At 41.5% G+C, this 16,717-nt stretch overlaps 1 protein-coding gene and 1 pseudogene across 3 annotated transcripts; one reads left to right on the forward strand and one right to left on the reverse strand.

Annotated features, from left to right (window-relative positions):
* Positions 1-2,758: 2,758 nt before the first annotated feature.
* Positions 2,759-16,258, reverse strand: LOC135350956 (U4/U6 small nuclear ribonucleoprotein Prp31-like). Of its 3 annotated transcripts, XM_064549845.1 has the most exons (17): positions 16,061-16,258; positions 13,836-13,937; positions 10,420-10,477; positions 10,279-10,362; positions 10,099-10,196; positions 9,938-10,038; positions 6,317-6,368; positions 6,151-6,268; positions 6,045-6,097; positions 5,862-5,966; positions 5,715-5,814; positions 5,526-5,643; positions 5,399-5,471; positions 5,198-5,329; positions 3,057-3,152; positions 2,957-3,004; positions 2,759-2,904 (listed from the first exon to the last, which is right to left on the reverse strand). In XM_064549845.1, exons 1-17 carry the CDS (start codon positions 16,136-16,138, stop codon positions 2,845-2,847), a joined length of 1,476 nt encoding a protein of 491 aa, XP_064405915.1. In that variant the 5' UTR covers positions 16,139-16,258; the 3' UTR covers positions 2,759-2,844. The 3 variants fall into 3 exon arrangements, with proteins under 3 accessions (XP_064405915.1, XP_064405916.1, XP_064405917.1); XM_064549846.1 differs by lacking the exons at positions 13,836-13,937; positions 16,061-16,258 and adding an exon at positions 10,803-10,946; XM_064549847.1 differs by lacking the exons at positions 13,836-13,937; positions 16,061-16,258 and adding an exon at positions 10,824-10,916.
* LOC135350962 (uncharacterized) lies at positions 8,595-9,718 on the forward strand (annotated as a pseudogene).
* Positions 16,259-16,717: the final 459 nt, after the last annotated feature.

A 16,717-nucleotide genomic window follows, 5' to 3' on the forward strand; every position in this document is an offset into this window, starting at 1 on the left:
CCAGTGATAGGTTGCAGACGTTCAATACTGATGTTCAATACTGACGTTGCTAGGTTAGCAGTCATCCCTGATTTTATTATGCCGGGAAACCACCCTTAGGGCAGGAGAGTCTACAGAGATCCACAACCACACGATAGCGGGGTGCAGATGGGCTGCCAGTTGTACCCAAGAACTAGAGAATGCTCCCTTGTGCAGCGCAAAGCTCTATGGGCAGCGAAGTGAGCCACCCCTTTCTCTTGGGCAAGGGTCATAAAGCGCTTTTGCGAGTGTGTTAGGGATTCACTCAGGTGACTGTTTGGAATGTTCTCTTCTCTGAGTGTGCACCTCGTGGGTCTATTATCTCTGCTGAGTAGTGAGGGTCTTGCCGTAGTATTGCCTCGGTCAGGGGCGCGGTTATTTTGGTGGAGGAGAGAAACTCAGTGTCAGTGGAGACGGCCAATGCGATGCCACCAAGTCTGGCAGGCAGAACCAGGAGGTTACGCTCGATGTCGTTTGGGGGGCTTAGGCAATGGCCGAGATTCGGCATTGTACGAGTGAGAAATGACCATTTGCTGCTCATTCCGTGGCTCGAGTTCGTCAGCCCAGCCCTGACTCTTTAGTACCAAGGGCTGCTCCAAGGTAGGGTCTGCCTTCTGAGGTGACGTTCACGTAGAATCAAGACAATTCACCTTCGAGAGAAGCCAGGTTTTGCTCGGGTTGGGGACTATGATATTAATTTGATCCCACCATAGTCCCAGCCCTGAAGCATCATCTGCATACCAGACTTGATTTACATTTTCTTGATCAAGGGAACCGGCATCACCAATGGGTCTCCTTGAGTGGTTCCTTCCTTACTGATGAGAGTGTCCCCATCAAGGAACAACTCAGACGGAGTGTTAATGAGGCAGAGGTCTGCAGAAGCAGACTTAAAGGAGGTGCATAGACGTCTCCCAGCAGCGCCACTGGTATTCAAGGCGGCAGATGTGGCATCTAGTGATTTGAAAAGAACTGGATGAACATGATTACATCGGGGTAAGGCCTGGAGAGTGTTTATCAATGAGAGTTCACCTTTTTCTGAATTGTGACAATTTCATCCAGCTGGAGAGTTCCCTGCTCAGATAGTAGACGAGCATCAGGTTAGCAAAGGAATGAGGGAGAGTTGCTCTTTCTTGAGTGGTGGTGTGATGCGGATACGGTGTTGTATTGTTCTTCCTTCTTCATTTAGGTATCCCTCTCGCCAGGTGTCCAAGCGCCTAGTGAGGCAAGAGGTATGATCTTTTTGTTGATTTACGAAAAGGCTTGCATGAGTGCAAAGGAGATCGACAAAGGACATTTCCATGGGGGACCTTGAAAACGTTCGTCCGTCCTCCAATGTACTGCTTCGGTGAATGCAGAAGGTCAGACAAAGGTCAGACAGCCCCCAAGTAAACACGGGGGGGGGATAAATTGAGGGAGTACCGTTTCCGCAAAATTGCATCCCCCGGCCTGGGCAGGGGAGTGTGAAGGAGATTCTGGGAGGCTTAGTGGGAGGTTGGCTGATTGAGACGGAGTAATGTTTGGCACAATGAGAGGTTGCACAGGTATGTCATTCGAAGCTGTCGGTGGTAAGGGCAGCGGGATTAGCACAGTTTCCCAGTCACTGTACATGTGGAAAACAGTTTTGACATGCTCTGGGTACTTGAGGCCTGGGTCAGGCACTGATAACCATTCATTGCTAATGTAGATGATGTAGTGTTAATGAGATTCATAATGTTTATTAATGTTATTCATTGCAAGTGAAGTCACATGTCCAAGGTACTTGCTTAGGTAGCTGCTGAAACTATTCTCCAATATCTTTAGCAACAAGGGCTTACACGAATCTTTGCAACACACCAGTAAAAGCGTAGAGCGTTACGCGTTCCTTATATGGATTTTGTGTACACACTGTGGTCTGTTTTACTACTTAAATGTGTGAGCATTTCCATATAAGGAACCACAGTGCTCAATACTTTTATTCATGTGTTGCAAAGATTATGCAAACTCCAGTAAGAGTACTTGTTTAGGCCCTTAAAAGATAGAGTAGGTTGTCATGATTATGTTTCCAGCTGGGGAAATTAATATATGCCTTAGCTATGCTGGCTTCTTTAGCCACTCTAGAGGTAGGCTATGTTGTGTATCTCAAGAATGCACAGCTGGATCCTAGTACTTAGCTATGAGATGTTCATCTAGCCTTGTTTTTGAAGCTTGATCTTAGCTTCTTCGTGTACGCATTAGGTTTTGTAGTTCTTCTTACAAAACTGCCATGACGCCATCACCATTTATGGAACAAATTAGCATAATTGAATTAAGCTAATTAAACATTGAGCTTCATTTTGAATCATCATACACTGTATATTGCAAATAATACAGCATAGTGTAAATTTTGGTATTTAAAGGCTAGACCCGGGCCTTAATTACCCAAGAGTCTCTTGACACACACACAGTTCAGACAGCGTCCCGTACGGTTGCATTTGCAGCACGTAATTCGAGTGTTTGACTGCTCCTTGGTTAGTCAGTTCAGTTCAGTATGCTTTCAGTACTAGTTTACGGCCAATAATTTTGCGGTTTTAATCGAGGCTTACTTCCAACGTACTCTATCTATGGTATGACTATGCTACTCGCTTTCTAGCCTTCTGGCTTTAGCTGTAGGTTTCCGTATATATCTTTTCTTTTTTCTCCGTGCACGCACATTCCTCTGTTGAAATATGACCAACCTGCTCTGTAGTCGACTGTATGACCTTTGGTTGAGTTGCCTATAATACACAATCCCATGCCCACTTCTGCTTCTTATTAATTGTTGGTCACGTTAAACATAAACAACACAATAATTATTGTACAATAGTTTAGTTAGATGGTTGGCTTTTGGCTTCGAAATCCCGCTGCGGATGAAAAGTACTTCTGGTTAGCCTATAGGGGAAGAAAGAAATAGACACAACAGTCATGTAACAAGGGCATTTACCTCTTGAAGTCGTTTTTCAGCTGCCATCGGGTTAACAATTTCTAGCCCCTAGTAAAGAATGTTATACTAACTATGTCACGTTACACAAGAGACTACTAACTTGCAAAGGAGTAAACGCAACGCTAGAAGCTGTTCCAGAAGTAGTACCCCTTACAGATGATTTTCCTCCAAACACTTGTGCCTTCTGTATTTGTCTCTGCAACACAGACAGCAGGTAAAAGTAGTAGATAGTAATAGGGGTAGGCAATTATTATGCTGACTTTTTTGTGTAATAATGACATCATCATGTGTAATACGTAACTACAGTAGACTCTCGTTAATCCGGTCACCAAGGGTGACCATGCAGCTTGGCCGGAATAGAGGTGGCTGTAGCTCACGAAATAGCCGCGGCTTAAAACGACCTTACCTCGAATCTAATGACTACTTTTGCAGGATAATGAATGTTCTCTATTTAAGTGTAATCCAAACCGTCATATCCGGCCGTAATATAATTATGTATAAAATTACATTGAAAACCTTGTTTGGGGTAGCCAGCACTGGCCGGTTAACGGAATAGCGAGTGGCCGTACTTAAGGGTGAGTTGAAGATGTGGCTTAACCACCAGTACCCTAAAAGCAGGGGGAGCGCACTGGTAATTCGAACAATCCATTCATCCAGCACCCCCCTCTCTCAAATCTTGGCTACGCCCCTGGCCTGGTACCTATTGCAGGGGTGGTAGTGCGCATGCGCTTCAAATTATCCAGAATATGGGTAATTGTACTAAAACCTTAGTAAATTATACCGGAAGTTAGTCCGTTTACTTTCCGTAATACTTTATCTCTATGACTAAGTTCTGTGAAGCTGTGGCTTATGCCGTCTATTGCGTTGATCTAGAAGGCTTGAACACTAGTTTTAAGACAGAAGATGCTCTCATCTACGTCTAGGATAGTCCTGGTCGTCTTCGCAAGTAGCAGTTTGAGGCACCATACACTTCGGTAAGACATCCTGACCCTACAACCATCATAGAGGTAGATGAGAGCCTCTTCTGGCTTCAGACTAGTGTGAAAGCCTTCTGGAACAACACAATAGAGAGCTAAGCTGATGTACAAAGATAGAAAATAGATGGGAGAAGAAAAAAGGGGATTTCCCAGATTCTGGAGAATAAACTAACGCATGTGCACTATCACCATGCAATAGGTACCAGGCCATACTTTAATTGGCCTGGAATCGAGGCTAGCTAACACTAAGACTATAAAATCACATGAAATCAAGACAAATACAGCTGTAAGAGGCGGCTTACCCCCCAATATCAGCACAAAGCATCCGGCCTAAATGGTCGTCTCTTATAGCAGAGTTTTTCGAGCAGCTAAGTAAACGCTATCGTTCCAACTAATTAAAGGAGAAAAATGCTTAACCGCACCTGGAAAATTGCAGTAAATTGTGACGTCATCCATATCCGTTTCCAATCCCTCTAATAGACCTTTTTACTTAACTCAATGGAATGTGCTGACATTGCAATTAGTTTCCAATAACTCAATGGGGGACGGAAGTGCTGTTGCCACGCCCATTTTACTATCAAATGTGCATGAAAATGATCACTTTAGTTGCAACTGCATTCTGTACTGACTGACATGTGTTTGATCTATTTATGCAAGACTGCATTGCAAAATTGAAGTTTTAGCTATTGAATGATGCATGAGTGATTGTTAGCAAGCGCTCAGGAGAGGAGCTACCTGAACCCTCTGTGACCTTCCATGCAGTTTGCAAAACCAGCACGCAAATCAATAAAAAATTAATGTTTATTTCTTTCATAACGCTAACTAAAAACTACTCTCTTAGGTGAATAGCTAGAATATAGTTCAGTATGCAGCTAACAAGCTAAATCTGGAATGCTGAGCTCAACTGGATCTTCAAGTAAGCTTTGAAGTAGAGTCAGGTAGGGGGGGTGCTCAAGCACCCAAAGCACCTCCCCTGCCTACGCCAATGTACATACCGAGGAGCCTACTGTAGACCTACATTATATGAGGCCGCATTTCAGGGCGAGTTTTGTGCAGCTAGCCAAACAAAATGGATTAACTACTTGCATACCAGGCTCTTCTCAGGCAAGAAACGAGGCTCCTACAAGTCAACGCTTACACTGGATTGCATATACAATGTGCATTGTACATAGTTCTACATTGATACATTTATACACCAAATAACTACAAATCAACGTGTTACAGGTTAGTCTGAAACCATGCAGCACAGCATACATTCACCTACCTGGAGTCTCTTGGAAATGGAGACTTGTGTCTTTTTGTCCACTGTGGGACCTCTCACTGGCCCAGTCCCACCACCTTTTCCTAGTTGCCCCGTAGTGAAGCCCAAGTCTTCCTGGTAGGCATCTTCTTGAATCTGAATCCACATGATAGAAGTACACATTAAAGGAACAAGTGATTTTCACAACACTTGAGTTAGCCGCACCTCTCCGAACGTCATTCTGTTAGCTTGCTTTCTCATTTCTGACTGGGCATACCTTTCTTTTTGTTTTCTCACACTGTCATTACAATTAAATGCATGGCTAAAGTAAAACAGATTTAAATCAACTCACCGTCGCCCTCCCCGTTTCTTTCTAGGGAGGTCATCTGGTTTAGGGAGGGGTTTGGGTGCTTTAACATGTGGAGGCTCCAAAATTTTATTAAACTTCATTCTTACTTCTGTAGCAAGCCCTATATTCGCAGAAACATCATATAAAAAGTAGCCATGCACATATCTAATTGATTTACTGGGCAAAACTTACTTTCGCCAATACTTCCATCTGGACTTTCATGAAAACTATCTACCCTTGCAGCTAGTGTCGACTTAGCTGCTAGTAGTCTAGCTGCTTTCCTTCGAGCATCCTTCAAAAAATATTATTACAATTAATACTTCAACGTTATCAACTTACTTGTGGCATATTTTGTACCATCTCCGAGTAGTAAATCACACCAGTATGAGGAAGAACACTAGCCGTTGAGAATCCAGCCAAAGTTTTCTTTTGGGCACCAACTACCTAATTATATTCAAAAGTGGTTTCAAAAAACTGCAATCAGATAGTTGTACACGTTTGCATGCTCTTCAAAACACTCACAAGGATGTTGCATGCCGGCATCTTGGACAAGGATGTAAGGCCACCAGCAATACCTATCAAGTACGTACATGTATATCAATGATATTAATACAATAATTATACTAACCCATTAACTTTGCTGCAACTGTGGGTCCAACTATTCGAGACAAATTAGGAGCCACCAAAGACATTCGAGACTCAACGTATGCAAGGATCTTAATCTTATATGAGTTGATTTCAAGAGCCTGAGGAACAAACCATTCACACCATGCTGATAATAGCCACACCTTTACCATTTCACAAGCTTCAAGAATCTTTTGTAACTCGCCTTCTTCTAATCGGTGTCTGTGAGTGTGCAATCAGAAAATAAGTTGGATGCTGTTTGAACAAACCATAGATGAGTAGAGAGGGATTGGAAACGGAAGTACCCTCAAAGTACCATCCGTGTATCTCTGCGGTTTTAATCGAGGCTTACTTTTAACACGAGGGCTAAACATCAATAATTCATGAGAATTGTTTGCTCTCTGTAAGGTCCACGAGCAGTTCTGCTGCTAAACATCAACTTTCATCTCATACTTGAGGTCATTTGGGACACAGGACACTATTTAGTTACACAGCCTTATAGCTATATTAAAGTAATATAGGAACACAAGCATGAAAAAGCGCTCTGTGTACCTCTAGCTATACTTCATGACAATTGAGATTTTATTTTTTCGTTTCCAATTGATACCTACTATCAGAGGGCATGTGATTCAGTATAATGGGGGTAGCTCTGAGATGTATGCATTGGACACAATAGTTATAAAGAGATACACGGATGTAGACTTCATTGTAAAACATCACATGAATCACTTCCGTTTCCAATACCTCTCTACTCTATCTATGAACAAACTAAATAGTAAGACTGGTAATATTGGATTGGGATTGGCTGGCAGAAATTTCCCCCACTGGATACAGTACCTCTGACAACACTACTCGCCACCACTGACATGCACTACAGTTATACATGAGGCCGCCAGCGGGTATAAGTAGCCCTTTGGTTGTTTGTCTGTTTGTCTGTTTGTAATTTGTGAGTCTGCTTACCTGGATGCATATAGCACTGCGGTTACAGCATGGATAACCTTCACACAACAAGTTATTAGTTTTAACAATGGCAGATTTCGATGTTAAAGCTTCTAAAAGCGAACAAAAGCTAAGAAGCTAAGAAGAGCACATTGGCTAGCTCTACACGCGACCTTTACTCGATGTACATTTACATAATTATTTGCAGCAGAAGTGATCCTTTACCGGTCCTAGCTTTTTTTATTTTATAACCATCAGATCTATTTATTTATGTCATCTATTTATTTATGTCAACAGCCGAGGGTTAGTACTTTAGTGCTATATATAGCTATAGTAATTATAGTAATGGTTCCAGGGTTCTGCCCAGGATTACTTGAGTGGTGGCTAGACCAGACTCACAACTTTCCACTTTAAATGATTTTGTGTCTGCAGCATGAGCAGCAACTAGGACAGCAATACTTACGTGTGAAGCTAAAGTAACTGTGAGATACATAAAATATACAGAAATAACAAAATTTCCCGTAAAGTTTTTCACTGTGAACCGATAAGTCATTGTACTTTTGACCAATAGTACTGCAGACTCAGCACACTATAAATATGTGCATGCTGAGAACAGCTACAGCTGTAGCTATAATATGCGCATGTTCTGACAACGGCAAATTGTGTATCTGTGTTATATAGATCTATGATTCTGAGAGCACAGGTATAACACAACAAATAACCGAGTAGTCTGATGCACGGGATTAGATACAACTTCCCTGTGCCAGCTGTACACCTGTAACAATTATTATCCTGAGTAGTGTAGGATTGTTGTGGTCTTTGACTGTGGTGTACACATGAAGGTGAAACATATCTATGAGTGAACGTTCAGCAAAGAGCTGGCTGTACAAACTAACATGAGGAGCAAGGAGATATTATCACTTTTTGCTGGACCCAAATTACAAGGCTATAGTAATACTGTGAACAATCCTTGGTAAGTAAGCTACTCTGACCTGTTGTAAGCGTGCCTGTGTAGCCTCAGAAGTTTCCAACAAATTACAAGGCTATAGTATACTGTCAGTGTGAACAATCCTTGGTGTAAGCTACCCTGACCTGTTGTAAGCGTGCCTGTGTGGCCTCAGAAGTTTCCATCTGAGCTGGTCTGCCGTAGTGCTGTGTTGTCTAAAGGTGCCTGTGCTACTTCAGAAATCTCCATCTGAGCTGCTCTGACCTGCAGTAGTGTTTGGTCTCTGTGTTGTCCTGTTGAGCTAGCAGAGGTTTCACAAAACACAAGACTTGAAGTGACCTATCCTTGATGCAACATGGCAAGTGACCTCCTGCAGGCGTGCCTGTGTGATCTCAGCTCAGAAGGTCCCCATCTGAGCTGCTTTGACCTGCTGCCTGTGGCCTCAAGAGTCTCTGTGTCTTGTCTGAGCCTTCGTTCCTGAGTTGTGCCCATGCGCAGCATTTGACGTAAAAGTCGGTAAAGGTTGGTAAAGCAATACTCACACTTCTACACCCTGACATTATGGCCGCCTCCGGACCGCTTCAAGCCTGTGGAGGCCAAGAAAGTGGCTGTGAGGCTACCATCCACGCCATGCGTCTCGCATTTAAAGAAGACAACACAGAGGGGCCCTACTGGTAGACGCAACAAACGCATTCAATACTATCAACAGACAAACGGCACTACATAACATCAGTGTCATCTGCCCATCGCTGTCTTTCATTTTGCACAACACATACCAGCCCCCCCCCCATAAGATGCGTGATACCTGGAAGTGGAGAGATATCTTCGTCCGAGGGTACAACGCAAGGAGACCCTCTCGCCATGGCGATGTACGCCCTTGCAGTTAGGCCACTAATAGACCATCTACAGTCAAGTACTCGCACAGTGAAGCAGGCTTGGTACGCCGACGATGCCACTGGAATAGGCTCCTGCAGCAAACTACGGATATTGTGGAACAACTTACTAGAACACGGAAAAGGCTTCGGATACCATCCTAACGCCAGCAACCTTGTTGTGAAAGATAACCAGCTTGAAAAAGCGAAGAAAGCATTTGCAGGCACAAATGTAAACATGACAACAGAAGGAAAACGCCACCTGGGTGCTGCCATTGGGAGTAGTGAATTCAAGGAGCTCTATGTGCGAGAAAAAGTAAAAACGTGGACCGGAAGTCATCCAATTGGCAAAGATTGCAACAACACAGCCGCATGCAGCCTACGCGGGTTTTACTCACGGCCTCTCAAGTAGATGGACATATGTACAAAGAACAATCCCTGACATCAAACATCTGTTCCAACCACTCGAAGATGCAATCCATCAAATATTCATCCCTTCGCTAACGGGCCGCCCTCCATGTTCAAAACCAATCAGATATCTACTAGCCCTGCCGGTGAGACTCGGAGGTATGGGCCTAATAAATCCCACAGATATGTCAAACATTAACTTCCAGGCCTCAGAAAAGATGACCGCACCACTTGTAGAGATCATGTTGTCCCAAGACCAGACAATAGATGTTGATGCAACAAATATTTCAGGAAGTCGATCCTCAAAGAACCACCCAATCAAAGACCACATGGACATAAACATAGCCTGCTCTGAGGGCAATGTTCCCCAGCCCAGCAGCGGCGAAGAATAAACTTTTTAAACTTTTCATTTATTTCTACATTACAAATTTCTACCATTACATGTGTGTTGTATTTTATTTGTAAAGGGTCACGATTACAAAAAACAAATATCGTGCCGGTCCATGACAGACAGACAGACAGACAAAAAATTAATTGTAACGTTTATCACAAGGAAGGGACTCGCTTCACTCGCCCCAATTAATGTGACGTACATGCGTTCATGTACATTACTACAGAATACATACCCTTGAGTGGTGGAAGCTGTCACAGACACTACCATAATTGTTGCAGCTGGAAGTACTTCACTCAGGTCAGCTCTCGTTACTTCTAACTCGTTCTGTAACAGCTACATGATTGAACACCAAAAGTAAAGTTGAGCTACAAAACTTAGCTCAATCATCAATACCTTAACTGTTTGTATATACTCCAATGGAGTATGAACAAGTGATTCCAGCTCAGGAAATCTCTTGGAGTATTTATCTTTTATGAACTTGTGAATAGTAGCTATATCAATAAAAACTAGTTATTCTTTGATTACAGAGATACATGTAGTCTTGGATCTCTAATCACAAAACATATGGCTTACTGGTCTCATTATCAATCTCAACTGCCATGTTGTTGGAATCAACTATCAACTGATACTCAGGATCAGCTTCCACAGGTCCCACCACTGTAAAATGAAATCCGTAATACATGTAGATGAATACAAAAGCGTAAACTGGCTCACCATTGCTCTGCCTTGGATTCTCCAGAAAACAATCAATATTTCCCATCATATTCATTAACTGGGTGGTAGATAATACGATAACTGTAGTAAATACATAGAAAAGCCTGCTAACATTGGAAAAGCAACAAAAAGCGTGGAAACAAGCAGCCGTATGTCAATTTAATACAATGTCATTAACAAATGGCACTTCAGCGAATGCAAAACTATCTGTACATGCATATTCATGACGTTGCAGCGGGACTTAGCATACAGCAGAGAAACACGTGTTTGTTTCCACACTCTTTGGTACTTTCCCGGCCAATCATAGTAAATAATTTATTCAGATTGCAAATGCAATATGCCATTGCTATATACTTCGCTCATTAGCCTTTATACTACTATACCAGGAAGGTAAGATCACACACAGCTAAGTAGATCTTGAGACTGAGAGGCCAGTTGAGTTTGAGCTTTGTTAAGCCACGCATATTCAACTTTCTAAATTCGCTCTTTTGGTAAGAATCACCCTAATTGAAGAATCATTCTAGATCCACAATTCTTTTACATCTTCAAAGAAGCACCATTTCCAGTTAATTTTGTGTGTGTGCTATAATTAGAACCTTTACAGTATAGGACTATAGTTGTTCTCTGCATATACATCTTCAAGGGCAAACAGATCCACACAGAGAAAGTTATAATTATGCTGATCTTGGTCCAGCAAGGAGTATAGTCTAACTATAGCAAATAATTAAAAACTTGCTTTTTTCACTAAAATTAATAGTCAACATGTGGCATTTAGCTACTGCGCATGCTCAAAGTCTTCATTATGGGTGGGCGTATAATCGAGTCAAAATACCCTTGAGCAAGAAGTTCGAAGCAAAAGAGGGGATGGGCATATTTTCGCGAGGGTACATGTACGGTATTTGAGTTCCCTTGTAATTTTAGATTCTGCCTGCATGCAGCAAAACAAAAATGTTATCATGATATAATGTGTATATAAAAGCTATAATGTTATGTAGCTTTGGCACGTCTACCGCGGCATCAGCACATGCAGAGCTTTGGCACCTCCCGAGGCATCAGCACATGCAGTGCTTTCAGTATGCCTCAAGGTGTAGCCGCGAGAGGGATACAGTAAAGCTGACTGTGTGTGTTTGTGTGTGTATTCCAGCTGTAACTGATCAACGGTTGCAATGCGACGAAAAGTAACAGCTTCTATAGACTTCTGGCCACGTTCTCTTGGATTTTGGTTCGTGGATTAGCAATTAACTAAAGCTTCTTTCTCGAGTTATGGCTAGTTTGATTCACATTGAAGGCTGTTGCAGTCTCTTCAGAATCTTTCATAGCATCATCTGTTCGCACAAACTTTCTATTCAACATAATTATGAGTTAACCTTGCACTAAAGCGCTAGTTTTTGTTAACTACAAGAGTCAGAAAGAGCTGCCAAAGAAGCTAGCTATTATATAGTAGCCATTATTAATGTTTATGAACTTGCAAACACCCTTATTCCTGGATGTAATGGGCATGCGCGCTCAATACGTGTAAGAGAATCCATTTTGAACCCCAGATCCTGGCAAAATCAATTTTCTTCTTTGTTGTGAGGTCCTGGTAAGTCACAAACCTGATAACTCTTTTTAGACTGCTTGTTATAGATACCTTAATGTTTCTATTATAGACGGGTAGTAATTTTAGCGTTTTCAGATTATTCTCTGTTTTTATGGTACTAATTTTGCGGATTTGTTATGATTATGATGTACAAGTATGAGTTTCAAGGTTGAATGGAAAGTTTGGAGTTAGATACAGATGAAAAAAGGGCTAGCTTGCTTAGGATACTCTCAAAAGTACATTACATTATACAAAAGTACATTAGAAATATATATATATTTTTTTAAGATTCATAATTTTTTATTTGCGTTTTATTATTAGCGCGTACTTAATTTAGCGTTAATTACTAAAATTCGCTAAAATTAGTACCCGTTTGACAATAAGGTACTATACTTTCTGTGATTGAATTCTGTGATTAAGTATTATTTAGAACACACCTAGCCAAGATTAAGTGTTTTAATCTGTGTGCCGAGGATGGCCTCGAGGTTAACGTGGTGCTCGAGGCGCAGCCGAGAGCATTACGTAACCGAGAGGCCATCCGAGTGCACCAGATTAAAACACGTGACTTGGCTAGGTGTGTTCTAAAGGATTTAGTGCTGTCACGTGAGCTCTAGCCTCGTGGCAGCTATGTCACGTGAGCTCTAGCCTCGCGGCAGCTAAATCTAGCTACATTTTAAATCAGTTGCTGGTGGCTAGCTAGCTAGCTAGACGTAATAGCAAGTTTTAGTAGGTTTGTAGATCCAGTAACTGATGCAAAGGAGAAGGAGATACTATCTAAAGCTATCTGGACTGACTGGGCATGTTCTCGACTTATTTCTCATGCTGACCAACAGTCCCGATCCCACTATACTACTGGATATGCCTCCAGCTGATCTGGCTTACTGGATGGGAAACTTTGTGCGCAAACTATATGGCAATGAGTGTCTGGTTTGCTCTTTTGGAAAGCTATGATATTCGAAGCACCTTTGATGAAACGATTATATGGATCTGGCTTAGGTACAGGTATGTACATCTTCGAAGCAAGCTGAGCCTATTTCTTCAGACGAAAAAACGATGCTATGATCAAGTCAGCAATTTGGTACACATGAAACAAGTCGAAACAATAACATTCAACTTTCTAATACTTTTCAGCTTTGCTTCAATCTGCTTGTATTATTATTATATTATGATGACATTCAGATTCAATCTGCTTGTATTATGGTTGTTTGATAAAAAGTGTGCATTAACAAACCAACTTAAAGCACACTTAACCAACTTAGAGCACACTTAAGTGTAGATTAAAGTTATTTAATCCATGGTCACCTGACTGCTTTCAGATAAGCTGATTGGCTGGAGATCATGTGATCAGCACTAAACTCTTTTTAGACTGCTTGTTAGAGATACTATTTTCTGCAATGTGCTCTATTATCGATTAATTTTGATGAGTACATTATTTTCGATTTGTATTACTCGTTACTGTGTTTCAATAACACTTCACTTTTCTTTCAATAACACTTATTTCGTCAATTTGAAATCACATTGCAAATTATTTACCTCTTCTATAACACTTAATACTTTGAGCAAAAGCAAAAACATGGCGAGAGGCATTAGCAAGCGCACGCTTGCAACATTTGTTCAAGTAGACATAACTCGAGAATCAAGTGTTATTTTGCAAATCCACAAATTAAAATTCAAGAAAATATGACTAGAAGCCTATAGAAACTCTTCCTTGCACTTCATTGATCCTTGACTGTAGCAGTATACACACACACAGACACACACACACACACAACACACACACACCGTATACCTCGCTTGCGCATCACCTATGTACTTTCATCCCCACAAAAAGACACACCTTTTCACTTCCTGATAATTGTGCTACTGCAGAGATGGAGTCATTCTCATCTTTCAAAAGATCCAGTGATGCTTCTATTGACTCTACAATTTCAGTATCACCCTATACGAGAAAAATGCAATCACATGTATGCAGTAAAGCCACTTACACCGCAAAAAACCACCTGACAATGAATAATTTACATAATTATAACTTCACAATAAGGGTCAGAAAGAATTAAACTTTGGCTCATGGCCTCTCATCGCGAAACGATTATAAAAAGGTGCTGCCTATACGGAGAATCAGTGATGTTTGTGAGGAACAATCGACTATTGCATGTAAAGTACGTAGCCCTCAAATAAAAGTTTCTGTTCCATACCGTTCAATGGTGTTAAAACGTTCGCGTAGATAAGAATGACAAGAAGCGCATCATACAGTATGGACGCATTTATAGTTAGCGCTAAGCCAGCCTAACTGTGGCTACTGTTAGCCAGTCAAGGAGCTATATTGACTGCACTAGTGCTGTGCAAACTTTTTCGTGTTCATTTAGCAACGTTCTTGGAGCAAATTAACTAAACAAAACTTCATAGCTGCTATATCAAGCGTTCGTGGTCGACCTTTTACATGCGTTGGTAAATTCTTTTGGTTTTGACACTGACGTAATGACAATTAACATTCCATGGACTAAAGTGCTCAGACGGTACTTCTAAGGAGCGGCTGACTCATGAGACTAAGTAGCTTGGTGGTAGAATACCTTACGTCACGATTGTGGGGTACATATCGCCCACATTTATAAAAATCCTTGTGGATCAAGATTTTAACTGTACGCCCATTTCATTCTTTGCTGCCTCATTTCGGCTACCTTCTAAGTTAATACTGCATCTATGACAACAGCAAGGCCTGGGAACGAGGCTAGGATAGAAACGAGGCTAAGATAGCGTCATGTGGCAGTTATACAGTTTGATGTTTTATATGTTACTTGTGCAACGACATGGGTTCTATGTTGTGCTTTGGAGTGGGAATAATGAAACTTTTTAGGCTGCTAATTTGAGCATAAAAGAATAGAATAATAGGTAATATCTCGTGATATAATTATCTCGAACATAATCTACCAACCCCTATCCAAGGTTTGACAGAGGAGCCAACACTCAGAGTGTTTTCACCAAGCTATCATAGATCAGTTGTACAAGTAGCAATTAAGTAGCCTCGACTTAAGGCCACGTTACTGTAACAAAATTACCCAAGTGCCAGCAAAAAATTTTTATTTGGCGCTCAATTGAAGTTAAATAAAAATGATTTTGTGGACTTGGACTTGGCGCTTTCTATCACCGTAAGACTTCTAATTAAGGCGGCACTTTATCTTACGAAGCCGGAGGTCACTTCTTTTAGAGGTTGAAAAATTATGTTGAAGACGTTGGTGTCAATTAGAGGATCGCATTTAAATGGAGGTAGCTCTTACTCAGTCTACTTGCCTCGATTTCTAGCCGCTGAAAAACGTGTATTTTCTAAAATCAATGCTAGGGTGTGGCTCTAATTTAATACGCGATTAAAAAATTGTCAATGCAACTGTCACTACTTTATAGGTCAAAATTGCATAAGTTCGAGGGTGTCGCATAATTGGAGGGTTGCAGCATTTATAATAGCAAGAAAGCCCGTTTTTTGCATTACGTAATGTATTACGTAATGCAATAATGTCATAATAAAGATCAATAATGGAATAATAGACAAATCCATGAGGTGAGCTAATGAGCTGAGGGAGTAGGAGGGGAAACTAAAGTTAAAGTTGCAGTGGCCTTATAGTAATTACTCGTGCCTAACATAACTGATTAAACGTTTATTGGTAAACTTTTGTAATTGACATAATAATGGATAATGGTAAAAATAATAGACAGCTAGTCCTCATCAAAATTTCAAAATTTTCTAACAGGAAACTAAAGTCAAAAAGTTGCAGTGGCCTAACCTGGCCAGTCCATTTCCTAAAAGAAAGAATAGCCTCGAGACCAGGCCGTTCGTTGTCTGAAAGAACGCCTGGTCAAGTTCCAATGTACAACTTGTCTATTAAATTGGTCCAAGAATTTCCTGGACCGATAATTGCCCACACAAGGTGTATTACCCATGAATATCATTATAATGCTGTAAAACGCTGACTCAGCTAGACGAGTTGTACATTGGAACTTGACCAGGCGTTCTTTCAGATAACGAACGGCTAGCTGGTCTCGAGGCTAAAGAAAGAAGGGGCTACTTACCTTTGGATCCTCTTCATCTTCAATTGTGTCATCACCTGCCTCATCCAGATCAGCTAGCAATTCTTCTGCAAGTGACATTATTTGTCAATCGAATCGCGTCTGATGAGCCAAAGCAGACTAGACATGTGCCGGCACTTCTTGATCTTGTCCACTTCAGAGGGAGTTGGGCGGAGTCCAACCAACGTTATCTGTCTAGTTGGGCGGAGTCAAAAGGTCAAACATTCACTGCACTCCGGTGTCAGAGCCCGGTGGGAGTGACTCCCCGGTCATTCCTGCCTAAGGTGTGGGTGACTCCCCCAGGAATAAATGACTCCCTTATGCGCATGTTTGTTCCCGCCAATGTTGCCATCAATGTAAGTATAATTATAATAGCAAGAGTACATTCATGCACTCCTCATAGACATATAGTAGAGAATGAAGAGCCATGCAGGATGAAGAGCAAGGTTAGTAGTAGCATGCAAGGTAGCAATGAAGCAAGTGTTCATCCTGTAGTAGACAGCAAGTGACAGCTGGAATGTAGACCTATAAATGTGTGAAGAGCAAAGTTGCAAGGTTAATTGTTCTATCCTGTAGTTGACAGCAAGTGACAGCTAGATCTATAGTATAAAACCAGTGATCGTTCACAGTCATGTCATTTGAAGAAGGCAGCAAGAAATG

This window comes from Halichondria panicea, chromosome 17, assembly GCF_963675165.1.
Source record: "Halichondria panicea chromosome 17, odHalPani1.1, whole genome shotgun sequence".
Lineage (NCBI taxonomy): Eukaryota > Metazoa > Porifera > Demospongiae > Suberitida > Halichondriidae > Halichondria > Halichondria panicea.